We start from the raw sequence: 18,111 nt of genomic DNA, 5'->3' as shown, positions 1-18,111 counted from the left end.
GAGTCTCTTGTAGGCAACATGTAGATAGGTCTTGTTTTTTAATCCAATCAGCCACCTTATGTCCTGTGATTGGAGAATTTTGTCCATTGACATTTAAAGTGATTATTGATAGTTATGTACTTGTTGCCATTTTGTTACTTGTTTTCTGGTTGTACTGTCTCCTTTTTTTAAAACTCATTTTGTGCCCTTTCAGGAAGATTTTTCATTATACCATTTCATCCCACCCCCTTTGTTTGTTTACTTGGTGGTCACACATTCCTTTATTTGTTACCCTGATATTACAAAATGAATCCCTTATTATTGAATTCTAATGTAGGGAGATTTATATTTTCCAGGACCATAAAATCATCTTCTAATATTTTAACTCCTTTTCTTTCTCTTAAACAATTTTCCTGTTGAGCATTTAAACTGTGTGTGTTTCTCTGGGTGTGTTTCTGTGTGTGTGTGCATGGCTACATGTGTGTGTGTTTACAGATACCAACATATTAATATTGTTTTATACACTCAGTATTCTTTAGATTTACTTATATATTTACATGTTTCTCTCTTTACTTTTCCTTCTTGAATTGCTGACCTTCCATATGGGATTATTTTTCTTTCGCTCAAAGAAAATCCTTTCATATTCTTTTCATGAGCATCTGCTGGTGGCTAATTCTGTCAGTTTTTACTGACAAAAGGTTTTTATTCAATCTGATTTTGAAGGATAGTTTTATTGGCCAAGAATTCTATATTGGTATAGGTATGACAAAGTTAAGTGTCTGACTGCAGTGTTTGTTCTTTTCCTAGCTAATGGTTTTCCTTGCATCATTTTTATGATTTTGGTCATAAAGCATTTTCTTCCAAATTATTTTTAGCTAATATATTTTTAATGTAAATTGCATAATAAAATGTCTATACTAGGTTTCAGGAATAATAGTGTCTAAACTAATGCCTTTAAATCCTCCACAGCTAATTATTCAAAAGACCAAAGTGATTAGCATCTATGCAGTTTTCAGTTTTTCTCTTCTAAGGCTGAAACTCCCTTTTACGCTTAATTTCTTTGAGGAAAATGATACTTATATTTATTTCATGTTTTAAAAAGCTGCCTTCCTAAGCGAGTTAATAATGTTACTGTAGAATAACTTGAACAACTAAATCACATATATGAATCAGACAAAGCAAGATGATTTCAAAAGAATGAGTACATTTGGTCTATAGGTGTAATGTGTTAGAGCAAATATTTTGAAATTATTAAAATTGTACTATCTTGTCTGGAATAGTCTGAACACTTTCTATATAATTTATCTTTATAGGTGTGTTTAATTTTACAGTACAACATGAACAAGATATAATCAAATTTCCTTTCCTTTTCTTTCTTTTCTTTTTGTCACTATCATGGCAACACTTATTTACAGTAATAGAATACAAAGGTTAGTTACTTGTTTTTAAACATGCTTAGTTTTTAAAAATTAATAATTCCCACATACTGTTAAACCACTTATATTATTGTCCTGTGATACCTCTTTGGGGAGCAAATTCTATGGCATAAAATAGTTAGAAGCTTTCTTTTACAAGTGGTAAAAACCTTGTTAGTCTTTAGATGCTGCCTCACTGCTCAATGTGAATAGAGAACATCTAAAAAAAAAAGCCCTATACAGTGCATACAGTGAAGGCTTGTGCCTCAGATGCTTTGATCTGCAATAAAATATGTATTCCACTTTTATTTCAGTTAATGCAAATGACTATGCTTATAGCAAAACCTTTGTTTATTCTTTCCTTCCTAACACCTTGCTCCCAGAACCTTTCCTTGTGAAAGGTAATCATCATATTACCTACACAGAGTGAAACATAGCCTTAATTATAAACTACTCTACATTAGAGTGGAAGGATTTATTTCACTAGGATTGATGATACTTGTATGTTTATGGAATTAAGAGAGATTTTCTCTCTTTATACTTTAAAAATAAATATGCAATTCATATAATAAACTATTGATTTTAATAAATTAAAATTTATACTTAATACCTCAATTTATCTACATCACTGGTAAATCCTTCACTAACTGTATTATGTACTTTAATGCCTTGTATGTTTTTTTTATCCATAGTAGCATTCTATCATCTACAATTCTTTTTATATCTGTTCATAAAATTTGATACTTAATGGAGGTTAGATGAGAGGTGAGATATTTAATAGCAAATTTAAAATGAAAAACATTTCTAAATATCCCTAAACATAAACCTTCATCTGACAAATTCAATATAAACCCAACTGTTGCCTGAGTATTTGGGAAAGAAATAAAAAACTGTCATATAGTCACAGTGGCATAATAAACAAATGTTAATTGATGTGCTTTGTTTGAAATACTTCCATGGAGACTTGCAATGAGCAAGGCTCTTCTGTATAGGCAATTCAGCAGCATATGTTGGCACATCTAGGAAAAGTCATCATGTATAAATGCTTTCCGCCATCTGGTATATGACCTAAAATATCAAAATGAAATATGTACAACTAAAATGAATATGTGACTTTATTCAGGGTACCTTTGACTCATTAGGTAAAGACCTTGCTGGTTAACATTTCATGGTGATATCTTTAAAATAAAATTTGTTTTTATTCTTAATGATATTTCCATACTCCTAATGTACTTTTTCTATTTATTGGAGTATAATTGCTTTACAATGTTGTGTTAGTTTCTGCTGTACAATGAAGTAAATCAGCTATATGTATACATATATCCCCTCCCTCTTGGACTTCCCCACCACCACCATCCCACCCATCTAGGTTGTCACAGAGCACCAAGCTGAGCTCCCTGTGCTATATAGCAGGTTCCCACTACCTATCTATTTTACACATGGTAGTGTATTTATGCCAAACCTAATCTCCAAATTCGTTCCATTCTCCCTTTCCCCACCGTGTCTACATGTCGGTTCTCTACTCTACATCTGTGTCTCTATTCCTGCCCTGCAGATAGGTGCATCTGTACCATTTTTCTAGATTCCACATATATGTGTTAATATATTTGTTTTTCTCTTTCTGACTTACTTCACTCTGTATGACAGACTCTAGGTCTATCCACAACTCTACAACTGACCCAATTTCTTTCCGTTTTATGGCTGAGTAATATTCTATTGTATATATGTACCACATCTTCTTTATCCATTTATCTGTCATCAGACATTTAGACTGTTTCCATGTCCTGGGTATTGTAAATAGAGCTGCAATGAACATTGGGGTGCATGTGTCTCTTTTTTTTTTTTGCGTTACGCTGGCCTCTCACTGTCATGGCCTCTCCCGTTGCGGAGCACAGGCTTCAGACGTGCAGGCTCAGTGACCATGGCTCATGGGCCCAGCCGCTCCGTGGCATGTGGGATCTTCCCGGACTGGGGCACAAACCCGTGTCCCCTGCATTGGCAGGCAGACTCTCAACCACTGTGCCACCAGGGAAGTCCCATGTATCTCTTTGAATTATGGTTTTCTCAGGATATATGCCCAATAGTGGGACTGCTGGGTCATATGGTAGTTCTATTTTTAGTTTTTTTAAGGAACTTACATACTGTTCTCCATAGTGGCTGTATCAATTTACATTCCCAACAACAGTGCAATAGGGTTCCTTTTTCTCCACACCCTCTCCAGCATTTATTGTTTGTAGATTTTTTGATGATGGCCATTCTGACCAGTGTGAAGTGATATCTAATTGCAGTTTTGCCTTGCTCTAATAATTAGTGATGTTGAGCAGCCTTTCATGTGCCTCTTGGCCATCTGTATGTCTTCTTTGGTGAAATGTCTGTTTAGGATTTCTGCCCATTTTTTGATTCGGTTGTTTGTTTTTTTGATACAGAGCTCCAAGACATGTTTGTATATTTTGGAGGTTAATCCCTTGTCAGTTGCTTCATTTGCAAATATTTTTTCCCATTCTAAGTGTTGTCTTTTTACCTTGTTTATAGTTTCCTTTGCTGTGCAAAAGCTTTTAAGTTTCATTAGCTCCCATTTGTTTATTTTTGTTTTTATTTTCATTACTCTAGGAGGTGGGTCAAAAAGGATCTTGCTGTGATTTATGTCAAAGAGAGTTTATCCTGTGTTTTCCTCTAAGAGTTTTATAGTTTTTTTACATTTAGATCTTTAATCCATTTTGAGTTTATTTTTGTGTATGGTGTTAGGGAGTATTCTAATTTCATTCTTTTACATGTAGCAGTCCAGTTTTTCCAGCACCACTTATTGAAGAATCTGCCTTTTCTCCATTGTATGTTCTTGCATCCTTTGTCATAAATTAGGTGACCATATGTGCATGGGTTTATCTCTGGGCTTTCTATCCTGTACCATTGATCTATATTTCTATAATCAACCATACTGTGTTGATTACTGTAGCTTTGTGGTACAGTTTGAAGTCCGGGAGCCAGATTCTGCCAGCTCTGTTTTTCTTTCTCAAGATTGCTTTGGTTATTCAGCGTCTTTTGTGTTTCCATACAAATTGTAAAAATCTTTGTTCTAATTCTATAAAGAATGCCATTGGTATTGTGATGGGGATTGCATTGGATCTGTAGATTGCTTTGGGTAGTATAGTTATTTTCACAATGTTTATTCTTCCAATCCAAGAGCATGGTATATTTCTTCATCTGTTTGTGTCATCTTTGATTTCTTTCACCAGTGTTCTATTGTTTTCTGAGTACACGTCTTTTGTCTCCTTAGGTAGGTTTATTCCTAGCTATTTTATTCTTTTTATTGCAGTGGTGAATGGGATTGTTGCCATAATTACTCCTTTTGATCTTTCATTGTTAGCGTATAGGAATGCAAGTGATTTCTGTGCATTAATTTTGTATCCTGCAACCTTAACAAATTCATTGATTAGTTCTAGTAGTTTTATTGTGGCATCTTTAGGATTTTCTGTGTGTAGCATCATGTCATCTGCAAACAGTGACAGTTTTACTACCTCTTTTCCAGTTTGTATTTCTTTTTTTAATTTTTACTTTTATACAATTTAATCTTTATTTTTAATTTTTTGAAATTTATTTATTTTTTGTACAGAGGTTCTTATTAGTTATATATTTTATACATAATAGTGTATATATGTCAATCCCAATCTCCCAATTCATCCCACCACCACCACCCCCCTCCCCTGCTTTCCCCCCTTGGTGTCCATATGTGTGTTCTCTACATCTGTGTTTCTATTTCTGCCTTTCAAACAGTTCATCTGTACCATTTTTGTAGATTCCACATATATGTGTTAATATACGATACTTGTTTTTCTATTTCTGACTTACTTCACTCTGTATGACAGTCTCTAGGTCCATCCATATCTCTACAAATGAACCAATTTTGTTCTTTTTTATGGCTGAGTAATATTCCATTGTATATGTGTACCACATCTTCTTTATCCTTTCATCTGTCGATGGGAATTTAGATTGCTTAAATGATCTGGCTATTGTAAATAGTGCTGCAATGAACATTGGGGTGCAGGTGGTTTTTTTTTTTTTTTACATCTGTATTGGAGTATAATTGCTTTAAAATGGTGTGTTAGTTTCTGCTTTATAAAAAGTGAATCAGTTATACATATGTTCCCATATCTCTTCCCTCTTGTGTCTCCCTCCCTCCCACCCTGCCTATCCCACCCCTCCAGGCGGTCACAAAGCACCGAGCTGATCTCCCTGTGCTATGCGGCTGCTTCCCACTAGCTATCTACCTTACGTTTGGTAGTGTATATATGTCCATGCCACTCTCTCGCTTTGTCGCAGCTTACACTTCCCCCTCCCCATATCCTCAAGTCCATTCTCTAGTAGGTCTGTATCTTTATTCCTGTCTTGCCCCTACGTTCTTTATGACATTTTTTTTTCTTAAATTCCATATATATGTGTTAGCATACAGTATTTGTCTTTCTCTTTCTGACTTACTTCACTCTGTATGACAGACTCTAGGTCTATCCACCTCATTACAAATAGCTCAATTTTGTTTCTTTTTATGGCTGAGTAATATTCCATTGTATATATGTGCCACATCTTCTTTATCCATTCATCCGATGATGGACACTTAGGTTGTTTCCATCTCTGGGCTATTGTAAATAGAGCTGCAATGAACATTTTGGTACATGACTCTTTTTGAATTATGGTTTTCTCAGGGTATATGCCCAGTAGTGGGAATGCTGGGTCATATGGTAGTTCTATTTTTAGTTTTTTAAGGAACCTCCATACTGTTCTCCACAGTGGCTGTATCAATTTACATTCCCACCAACAGTGCAAGAGGGATCCCTTTTCTCCACATCCTCTCCAGCATTTATTGTTTCTAGATTTTTTGATGATGACCATTCTGACTGGTGTGAGATGATATCTCATTGTAGTTTTGATTTGCATTTCTCTAATGATTAATGAAGTTGAGCATTCTTTCATGTGTTTGTTGGCAGTCTGAATATCTTCTTTGGAGAAAGGTCTGTTTAGGTCTTCTGCCCATTTTTGGACTGGGTTGTTTTTTTTTGTTGTTTTTATTGAGCTGCATGAGCTGCTTATAAATTTTGGAGATTAATCCTTTGTCAGTTGCTTCATTTGCTGGGTCATACGGTAATTCTATTTTTAGTTTTTTAAGGAACCTCCATATTGTTCTCCACAGTGGCTGTATCAATTTGTATTCCCACCAACAGTGCAAGAGGGTTCCCTTCTCTCCACACCCTCTCCAGCATTTGTTGTTTGTAGATTTTCTGATGATGCCCATTCTAACTGGTGTGAGGTGATACCTCATTGTAGTTTTGATTTGAATTTCTCTAATAATTAGTGATGTTGAACAGCCTTTCCTGTGCCTCTTGGCCATCTGTATGTCTTCTTTGGAGAAATGTCTATTTAGGTCTTCTGCCTCTTTTTTGATTCAGTTGTTTTTTTAATATGGAGCTGCATGAGCTGTTTGGAGATTAATCCTTTGTCGATTTGTTTGCAGATATTTTCTCCCATTCTGAGGGTTGTCTTTTCGTCTTGTTTATAGTTTCCTTTGCTGTACAAAAGCTTTTAAGTTTCATTAGGTCCCATTTGTTTATTTATGTTTTTATTTCGATTACTCTGGCAGGTAGGTCATGAAGGATCTTGCTGTGATTTATGTCAAAGAGTGTTCTTCCTATGTTTTCTTCTAATAGTTTTATAGTGTCCGGTCTTACATTTAGGTCTCTAATCCATTTTGAGTTTATTTTTGTGTATGGTGTTAGGAAGTGTTCTAATTTCATTCTTTAACATGTAGCTGTCCAGTTTTCCCAGCACCAGTTATTGAAGACCCTGTCTTTTCTCCATTGTATATCCTTGCCTCCTTTGTCATGGATTAGTTAACCACAGGTGCGTCAGTTTATCTCTGGCTTTCTATCTGGTTCCATTGATCTGTATTTTTGTTTTTATGCCAGTACCATATTGTCTTGATTACTGTAGCTTTGTAGTACAGCCTGAAGTCAGGGAATCCAGTTCCTCCAGCTCCATTTTTTTCCCTCAAGATTGCTTTGTTTATTCGGGGTCTTTTGTATCTCCACACAAATTTTAAGATTTTTCATTCTAGCCCTGTAAAAAATGCCATTGGTAATTTGATAGGGATTGCATTGAATCTGTAGATTACTTTGTGTAGTATAGTCATTTTCACAATATTGATTCTTCCAATCCATGAACATCGTATATCTCTCCATGTTTATGTCATCTTTGATTTGTTTCATCAGTGTCTTGTATTTTTCTGAGTACAGGTGTTTTGTCTCCTTAGGTAAGTTTATTCCTAGGTATTTTATTCTTTTTCTTCCAATGGTGAATGCGATTGTTTCCTTAATTTCTCTTTCTGATCTTTCATTGTTAGTGTATAGGAATGCAAGAGATTTCTGTGCATTTATTTTGTATACTAAAACTTTCCCAAATTCATTGATTAGCTCTAGTTGTTCTGGTGGCATCTTTAGGATTTTCTATGTATAGTATCATGTCATCTGCAAATAGTGACAGTTTTACTTCTTTACCAATTTGTGTTCCTTTCTCTTCTCTGATTGCTGTGGCTAGGACTTCAACAACTATGTTGACTTCAGCAGCTATGTTAATCAGGAAAAAGACAAGACATCCTTGTCTTTTTCCTGATCTTAGAGGAAATGCTTTCACTTTTTCACCATTGTGAATGCTGTTTGCTGTGGGTTTGGCATATATGGCCTTTATTATGTTCAGGTAGGTTCCCTCTGTGACCACTTTCTGAAGAGTTTTTATCATAAATGGGTGTTGAATTTTGTCAAAAGCTTTTTCTGCATCTGTTGAGATATCATATGGTTTTTATTCTTCAGTTTGTTAATAGGGTGTATCACATTGATTGATTTTCATATGCTGAAGAATCCTTGTATCCCTGGGATAAATCCCACTTGATCATGGTGTATGATCCTTTTAATGTGCTGTTGGATTCTGTTTGCTAGTATTTTGTTGAGGATTTTTGCATCTATAATCATCAGTGATATTGGTCTGTAAATTTCTTTTTTTTTTTTTTTGTGATATCTTTTTCTGGTTTTGGTATACAGGTGTTGGTGGCCTTGTAGAATGAGTTTGGGAGTGTTCCTTCCTCTGAAGTTTTTTGGATGAGTTTCAGAACAATGGGTGTCAACTCTTCTCTAAATGTTTGATAGAATTCACCTGTGAAGCCGTCTGGTCCTGGACTTTTGTTTGTTGGAAGATTTTTAATTAGAGTTTCAATTTCATTACTTTTGATAAGCCTGGTTATATTTTCTAATTCTTCCAGGTTCAGTCTTAGAAAATTGTCCCTTTCCAAGAATTTGTCCATTTTTTTGTGGTTGTCCATTTTATTGGCATATAGTTGTTTGTAGTATTCTCTTATAATACTTTGTATTTCTGTGGTGTCAGTTGTGATTTCTCCTTTTTCTTTTTTAATTTTATTGATTTGCATCCTGTACCTTTTTTTCTTGATGAGTTTGGCTAAAGGTTTATCAATTTTTTTATCTTCTCAAAGAACCAAATTTTAGTTTTATTGATCTTTCCTATTTTTTCTTCATTTCTATTTCACTTATTTCTGCTTTGATTTTTATGATTTCTTTCCTTGTAATAATTTTGGATTTTCTTTGTTCTTCTTTCTCTAGTTGCTTTCGGTGTGGGTCTTTTGTGTTTCCTGCCTAGAAAAGTTCCTTTAGCTTTTGTTGTAAAGCTGGCTTGGTGGTGCTGAATTCTTTAGCTTTTGCTTGCCTGAAAAGCTTTTGATTTCTCCATCGAATTTGAATGAAATTCTTGCTGGGTAGAGTAATCTTGGTTGTAGGTTTTTCTCTTTTATCACTTTAAGTATGTCCTGCCTCTGCCTTCTGGCCTGCAGAGTTTCTGCTGAAAAATCAGCTGTTAACCTTTGTATGTTATTTTTTGCTTTTCCCTTGCTGCTTTTAATATTTTTTCTTTGAATTTAATGTTAGTTAGTTTGATTAATATGTGTCTTTGTGTGTTTCTCCTAGGGTTTAACCTGTGTGGGCCGCTGCACTTCCTGAAGTTGGATGACTATTTCCTTGCCCATGTTAGGGAAGTTTTCCACTATAATCTCTCTGAATATTTTCTCAGACCCTTTCCTTTTCTCTTCTTCTTCTGGGACCCCTATAATTCGAATGTTGGTGTGTTTAGTATTGTACAAGAGGTCTCTGAGATTGTCTTCAATTCTTTTCATTGTTTTATCTTTACTCCGCTCCTCATCAGTTATTTCCAACATTCTCTCTTCCAGCTCACTTATTTGTTCTTCTCCCTCAGTTATTCTGTTATTGATTCCTTCTTGTGTATTTTTCATTTTAGTTATTGTGTTGTTTATCTCTGTTCTTTAGTTCTTCTAGGTCTTTGTTAAACATTTCTTGTATTTTCTCTATCTGTGCCTCCATTCTGTTTCTGAGATTCTGGTTCATCTTTACTATCATTACTCTGAATTCTTTTTCAGAAAGGTTGCCTATTTCCTCTTCATTTATTGGTCTTGTAATTTTTTACCTTGCTCCTTCATCAGTGACATATTTTCTTGTCATCTCAGTTTTTTTTTTTTTTTTTTTATGGGTGGGATTGTGTTCCTGTCTTACTGGTTGTTTGGCCTGAGGCTTCCACCACTTGAGTTTGTGGGCTGCTGGGTACAGCTGGGTCTTGGTGTCGAGATGAGGACCTGTGGGAGACCTCACTGTGATGAATATTCCCTGGGGTCTGAGGTTTCCTGATAGTCCAGTGGTTTGGACTCAGAGCCCCCATTCCAGGAGCTCAGGCCTGACCCCCAAGTTGTGAACCAAGATTCCACAAGCCACGCAGGTCTGCAAAACAAAGAAAAGAAAAAAAAGGAGCAAAACGATTACAGAGTAAAAAATAAAATAAAATTAGAAAACTAACAGATATATTAGAAAAAATAAATTAATATGTAGATGAAACAACAACAAGAAGGTAAAAGAGAACCACAATAGAAAAAGACAGGAGGGAAAAAAAGGCCAGAAAAGGCCTTGGCTGTGTGTCGCAGGACTTAGGTAGGGGTGGGGTTTAGGCGGGACCCCAGCAGGCTTCCCAGGGCCCAAATGGGTGGGGGAACTCACTCCACACCTCTGCTGATTTTCCAGTCCTGGAGGGTCCCCACTGTCCGCCTCTCCTCCTCTTTCCCTCCTCCCTCCCATGCCCCTAGGACCCACAAGGTCAAAGGGGGCTCTGGAGAATTGAGGACCAGGCCTGGTAACCTAGCAGGCTTCCTAGGGCCCAAGTGAGTGGGGGAAATGCCCTCCGCGCCTCCCCTGACCCTCCAGTCATGGAGGGCCCCACCCCATCTGCCTCTCCTATTCTCCCCCCACCTCCCTCCTATGCTCTTAGGACCCACGTGGCCCAGAGGGGGCCCCAGAGAATAGAGGACCAGGTCTGGGAGCCCAGCAGGCCTCCCAGGACCCAATTGGGCAGGGGAAATGCTAGGTGCACTTCCCCCTGATCCTCCAAGCTCCCAAGGGTCCCACCAGGCGTGGGAACCCCTCCCCTCTCCCAGCCACTCCTCAGGGGCACTGGTCCTGTCTGGCCCTCCACTTCTCCTCCGCCTCACTCCCCTCCACATTCTACCCAGTTGCTTGGGGTTCCTCCCATTTCCTTGGGTATTGAGGTTCCCCACCAGCATCCAGCAGGTGCCCTAGTTGTAGGGAGATGTGAAATCTGCATCCTCCCATGCTGCCATCTTCCTAATATACTCTTTAAGCAGCAAAATAGAATAAACAGCACTATTAGTCTCTATTCTCTCAATAACGATCTCTCTCATCCCCCACATGTGGCTCTTCTTTTGACATAAATGGAAACTCTTAAACATGGAAATGGAGGTGTATTTTTGAAAGAGTGTGGTCTCTTTAAATACTTATGAATAGAATTCCAGTATAACAGATATGTTGTTTTAGGAAAACAAAAATATTTGTAGAGTTTTTACAATGCACCAGCCACTGTGCTAAGTATCTTACCTTTATTAACTCATCTAAGCCTTATAACTCTCCCACCACCATCATCACCCATATGGATAGAGGACCTGAGTCTAAACAAGATTAAAAGAAGTAGCTGGTGGTGAAGTAGCTATAAGTGAGTATAACCCAAAGGCTTTGTCATTTCCATGTCATCCTGCTTCCAAAATTAGATATAAACAAGGAACTAACATTTATTGAAGAACTTTTGTGTGCCAGACACTATGCTAGAAAATATATTCACGTTTTGTGTTTAATTTTTACAGTAACCTAGAAAGGACAGTATTATTATTATTCTATTTTAGGAATGAAGAAACATGCTTAGAGAGGTTAAGTAACTTGTGCAAGATCACACAACTTGTAAAGTGGGAAAATGGATATTCCCATCTAGTCCTTTTCTTAATCTATATCAGTCCTTTTTAAACTTTAATATATTCAGGAGTAGGGCCTGAAATTCTCTGTTTAGAACATGCTCCTATGTAATGACAATAATAATTGTCTAAGGACCACAATTTTAGTAACAAGGAGTTACTCATGCTGTCCTCCTTTGTGAGATTTTATAACTCCTGTAGGAAATAACCTTTTGAGACCACCAGTAAGTCACTTATATTTAAATTTTGAAGTTTGAAAAAAAAATTATAATTTTTTTCACAAATAAGTTAAATGTTCCCAGGTCTGAGACTACTTAAGGACAGGTGGAGACCAAAAACAGAGACATAGTAAGAGATGGAGACAAAGTTTAATGCAAACTATGCCACAGTGGCTTAATATCTTATTTCTTTCTCTTTTATTCCATCATGTCAAGGGTAGTGTGAGTTAGCTTAAATTTCGGTACTACATTTCCCTAATTATTGATGGAAAATTCAGAACTCTGGACAGGCTTTTATTTTCTTTTGTATTGCTACTACATCATAATTCCCTGCATAATTTCACCTGCTCTGACATCCATCTTCTTGCCAACCTAAATGAATCCTGGTTTTTACCATCATTATGCCCAATATAAAGACAGAAGGGTGGGTATCTGACTTTGCATGTTGCTACAATCTGTGTGAGAGAGAAATATTCTTCAGGAATATCACTTTTTCAATTTTATTACCAAATCAGTAAAATTATCATAGATAATAAAAATTGCCATTTGTTTCTTAATAAAAAATGTCATTTCAACAATGGAATAAGAAAAATCCTGAATTTTAAAGCTTGCATGGCATTGCTGAGAAAATAGGCACACATGATAAAAGTGTAAATGTATAAATAATGTATAAAGATTGGAGTTTGGGGTAGTATTCATTGGCAGTCAATAGTAGTAAATTCATGAATTTGGAATCTAAATAATGATCATTCATATTTTGGGTAAGTTTACTTCCAAAAAGTATAGATTTATACTTATGCACCATTAGCATAAATAAATTCATAGTCTCTGAATTTTAAAATGAGAATATTATCTTTAAGAGAAGGCTCTTTAGAATAGAGATGACTATGGAAGTATAATTATAATCCTGTTTGATAGATTTGTCAATATAAAAGTGGCTATGTAACAAATTTGTTTTCAGCATGAAGAGGTTAGTTCAAGTCTTCTCAAGATTGGTGGTGGAAGGATCTTATAAAAGCCAGAGCATCAGTGTCTGTCTTAGGGTAGCCCTGAAGCAACTGATGCCTATTGAGCTTCTCACTATTGGCTAGACAGATCATCCTTTGTCGTCTAAGTGAATCCTCACAAAACTCTGAGGTGGTAATTATTATCTCCACATCACAAATGAAAAACAAAATGGAACCAAACTAAACACAAAATATAGACCTGGAGAGGTTAACTAAATTCGCCAAGTTTGCATTTTAAATTAGTATGCGGGGGCTTCCCTGGTGGCGCAGTGGTTAAGAATGTGCCTGCCAATGCAGGGGACATGGGTTCAAGCCCTAGTCCGGGAAGATCCCACATGCTGCGGAGCAGCTAAGCCCGTGCACCACAGCTACTGAGCCTTTGCTCTAAGAGAGCCCACGAGCCACAACTACTGAGCCCACATGCCTCATCACTGAAGCCCCCGTGCTCTAGAGCCCATGCTTTGCAGCAAGAGAAGCCACCAGAATGAGAAGCCTGTGCACCACAAAGAAGACCCAACACAGCCAAAAATAATAAATTAATTGAAATAAATAAATTAAAAAATAATAAAAAATAAATAAATTTGTAAGTGGGATAGCCAGACCTGATTTCAGATCTTTCTAAGTGCAAAGCCCCATATTCTTTCCTGGCTTTTTCCTGCAGGAAAACAAACAAAACCTTTTATTGATAAGGCAAATATGCCTTTGACCAATATTTGAAGCTACATTTCCGTAAGTTGAATGCCTTGTACGTCATTGAGGGCAGAAAATTAACCTGGGCTTTCAACCAGGGAACCATCGTGAAAGATGTGGCAATGCCTTCATTTTGCTATTTGAGAGAGCTGGCATCTGGATCTATATAACCTATCCAGTCTGGGAGGGAAGAAAGCAAAGCGTAGCCAAATGAGACAAAACAAAAAGAGCATTAACATTCTATAATGCAGGGTAATGCTCTCCTGGAAATAATGTATTTTACCAGAAATCATGTGATGTTGGTCCATTCACTTACACATTTATTAATTCATCATTCTCTTAGCAATGGAAGAGCTCATAGTCGTATGTTTGTGCAACTATATGTTGTTATTGATTTTGAAGTACCTTTTCTTATGGAAAAATTAATCCAGAGAAACTAAGCAGAATAAACAGCCCAGGTATTGTGATTACCATTTTACAGATGAACATGCAGACTTTGAGACATTAAATAATGTCCTAAAAATCACAACAGCTACTGAGTGTTCTTGGCACAATTTAATTTCTTCTTTGAAATTGAATGCTCTTTCCATGATTTTGACCTAGTTAATAAGCAAGATACACAACTGGGAATAGTATAAACATAATTGTATACTGATTTCAACATCCAGAGATAATTGAAATCAAAGATATTTAAGAATAGATATATTTCAATGAGGGCTAGTGATAAAGTTCCTTTTCTGTAATAGTGAAAATACAGCTCTCTTTTTTAAATGTCAGTATTAATTTTCTAGCACTTTGAGCCTATTTTGAGCACTCATTTCATTTTTTTTGATGCTTACCTATTTGCATGATTTTCACCGTATTTTTTTACACGTTTTTTGCATGTTATTCTTTCTCATCATTTCACAGTATTCCATACGTATTTACTTTGTCTTTTGCTATTTTCCTTATTGCTTTAATAAAATAAAGGTATTTTTTCAATCTTTATCATAAGATTGTTCTCATTTTTTCCACTGTAATTTTGTCTAGATAATGCAATAGTCAGTCTTTAAATAGTAATTTCATTGAGCTAATCCTGATCTTGGAATCCTAAAGAGGTTAGTTAGATATTCATATGCAGAAAAACGTTTTTCATTCCTTTGTTTTCTACCATAGGATCTATAGACATTTAAAATGAATCCTGAGTGACTGGTAATGAGCTGTCCAAAGATGGATAATATTAATAAAACTGAAAGAACTTAAATAATAGGAGGCAGCACCTAACTTAGTTATGAGAGAGTTTTTCATATTAGCATATTCTAAACACTAAAAAACAGTATAATACATGACATTTTGAAACTTACATCTTCATTTATTATTACTGATACCAGCCAAGGAAAACATGCCTCTAGCTGTCTCAAAAGAAGATATAATTAAAAATCAGTCATGGACATTATTGAATATAAATAGGAAAATTCAGAAAATTGCTCTTTGCTGAATAAAAATTGCTTAAGTATTGTGGAATTTTTGTGTTAGGTTTTTTTCCTATATTAGGACATTCAATTTAATATAAATCTAAATCCTAGAATGTCTCCAATGAAACCTAAATATAAAGCCCTTTTTGTTTTTTTACTTTACTCAAGTTTTGTGCTATAGAAATTTTCTGTTGACTTCAAAGAAAGTTTAGATTATGCACAGAGAAATGAAATTCTGACTTAATAAAACATTTGTATTACTTCAACTGATTGCTTAATTTCTTATTAAATAAATATTACAAATGCTTATGAAATTCTTGTGTGGGAAGTATACAAATTTAAAATAGAAATTATATCATTACATTTTTGAAATTTCAAGACTGATCTCCTTCATGCTTAACTGTTTATTTCATTGAAAATTCTTGTTATGATTTTTAAAATCTTTTGGGGAACTGCATTTCTCTTTTAAAGTTTATTTTAATAGGAAGGAAGCGACATTAGTCAAAGAAAATAAACATACATTTTAACTTTAATAATAATACATCATTTTTTGTCATTTAATTCTATGTCAACTGGTTCTTCTTTCTTTTCTTTCAACAGGCTGAGATAAATGACCCAACTGATCCTTTCACAAGTTATAGTACAAAAGTTTCATCAAATGTAGGGGATGAAAATTTTTCCAAATATATAGGATGGAGAATTGCCAACATACTTTCCAAACTATTCTTCCCTTCCACTGATACCTGTGTTCTTCCTTTGAAAAAAACCATTGACAAAATGGCACCAAATGAAATATTTGAACAAAAAGCAGGATTCCATGAAGAAGAGAGTTCTACAATTTACTGTAAGGTAAAGTGAAGCACTATTCAAAATAGTTCACTTATTCTAACATATTACATTTTGGAGTTATATAAATTATATATAATCATGTGCAACATTATTTAACTCAGTTTCTCTTTTTTAATTCAAATCTTGGCTCCACCACCTCCTAGATATTTTATCATAAGCAAGTATTCCTTTCTCAGAAAGTATTTCCTCATGCTTAAAATAGGTATTACTATGTAATATAAATCAATGTTTTAATAAAGTGAAAGCCTCTCTTCCATAGTGACCTACATTTGCCTAGTTTACCCCCATCTCTCACTATCATTAAATTCTGTGTATCCTTCCAGTGTCTATAAAATGTCAATATAATAAATTATAAGTATATTTAAAATTTTCTCTCCATTTTCCACTATGGTTTATGGATTTTTAAAAGTCTTTTTAGGAAAGTTCTTTTCATTTTAAGATTAAAGTGTTGTCACATTTCTCCTAGTACTTTTGAGGATTCATTTTGAACACTTTAATCATTGGTCCATTTGAAATTTTTTCTGGTATGTAGTGTGATGTATAGATCCATGTGGCTACTCAGTTGTCCCAGCAATATTTATTGAGTGATCTACCTCCCTTCAATATTTTTCCCTGATTTTAAATATCTTTATCAAATACGAAATGCCCATTTATTTTCTTTTTCTATGTTCTAAAATTTCAATAATTTGGAATTGTCTACTCTTTTAAGCTTTGGTAGAATTTCCTCTTAAACCATTAGTACCTTATAGCTCTTCTAAGGGTAGTTCTTTGTCAAATTCTTCTGTTTTATGTGGCTCTCGGCAGGGCTTATATTCAGCCATAACGTGCAGGTACAGCTGGATTCCGTTCTTACTGTTTGAGACCCCTGCCATAAAAGTATCTGGAGTATCAGTCCTGAATATCGGTCTCTTTAGATCTTTCTCCTTATTTTTAAGTCAATTTTAGCAAATGATGCTTTCTTTAAATATTACATGTTTTATTCCATTTTTCTGAATTTTTTGGCCATAATTGAACAAAATAGCATCTTAAGATTCCTTCTATTTTCTCTGTTTCTGTGGTTATCCCCTTCCCCTTAACTAATTCTCATTTTGTGTATTTGCATTTTGTCCCTTTTACCCTTCTTAAGTAGTTTGTTTGGTATTTTATCTATTTTATATTATTTTTTCAATGAACCAGCTTTTGGATTCTAACTCATGTATTTTTGTTCTTATGTTTATGAGTCTGTTACTACTTCTTTGATCTATTTTGTGGCTTACTTTCTGATTTCTTGAAGAAGATGCTAAATTATTTGGGAAGTTTTCTTCCTCAGCATTTGCCTAAATCATTATCTGAGTTCCAAAATCATGGGACTGTTGCTGCCCAAAGGTGGACTTTAGTGCAGGGGTAATAACTGGGCAAAACAAGGCGAGGAGGCAAGTTTTCCTTTTGTGCACACAAGTAGTCAAGAGAAAAATAGACACATGCTTGAGAAGAGTTTTGCCATAGGTTTAAGCATTTTTTCAAGAATTCTAAAGCCAGTGAGGAATATATGTAGAGCTGAGATTAAGGATCACACAGCCTGCACTTTAGTAGTCTCATGTGCGGTGCAGGAATAAATAGTATAAAAATGTTCTTCAGCGTGTGTTATAAATATCTATAAAATTGCAATATGTTCAAGGTGTAATGGAAAGGCCAGCTTTAAATGTTATGAGTATTGAGATTTACTTTTGAATCCCCAAATGTCTTCTGTACATTTTCAAGGACCGCAGACACGGAAGAAAAATCAGTCTGGGACCAGAGAGGACACTGTACTTTGGTTTCTCATCATGGTCAGTTAAAGGAAAAGATAGAAAGAAAGAAACTAGAAAAATAAAAGAAACGGGGTATTGACCAAAGGAGATTAAAGAAACAGTGGGGGAAAGGGTGAATAGACAGTAAAAAGGCAGCTGGAGATGAATGATGCCCACTGGGACACAGAAAGGAAGGACCTAGAGAGACAGAGAGAAGGCGACATATTGGGAATGCTTAAAATAGCAGAACAGAGAAATAAATGTTAGGAGCAGAAAGAAAGATGAAAGAGATCAAAAGGAAAGGGAGAAGATATAAGTAAGGGGAGAGACATACTGAGAATGGAAAGTACAATGGAGACAT

General features: G+C 35.4%; 1 protein-coding gene across 1 annotated transcript in view; it reads left to right on the top strand.

Annotated features, from left to right (window-relative positions):
• Positions 1–18,111, top strand: part of TMEM232 (transmembrane protein 232) — a 222,467-nt gene that overhangs the window by 76,023 nt on the left and 128,333 nt on the right. Inside the window, 2 exon segments of the mRNA XM_029216807.1 lie at positions 15,733–15,891; positions 15,893–15,981. Coding sequence (XP_029072640.1) covers positions 15,733–15,891; positions 15,893–15,981 — 248 coding nt within the window.

Source organism: Monodon monoceros, unplaced genomic scaffold (assembly GCF_005190385.1).
Source record: "Monodon monoceros isolate NGI ecotype Baffin Bay Population unplaced genomic scaffold, NGI_Narwhal_1 Super_Scaffold_12, whole genome shotgun sequence".
NCBI classification, from domain to species: domain Eukaryota; kingdom Metazoa; phylum Chordata; class Mammalia; order Artiodactyla; family Monodontidae; genus Monodon; species Monodon monoceros.
The sequence above is the reverse complement of the archived record's forward strand: the minus strand, read 5'-3'. Positions and strand labels throughout refer to the sequence as shown.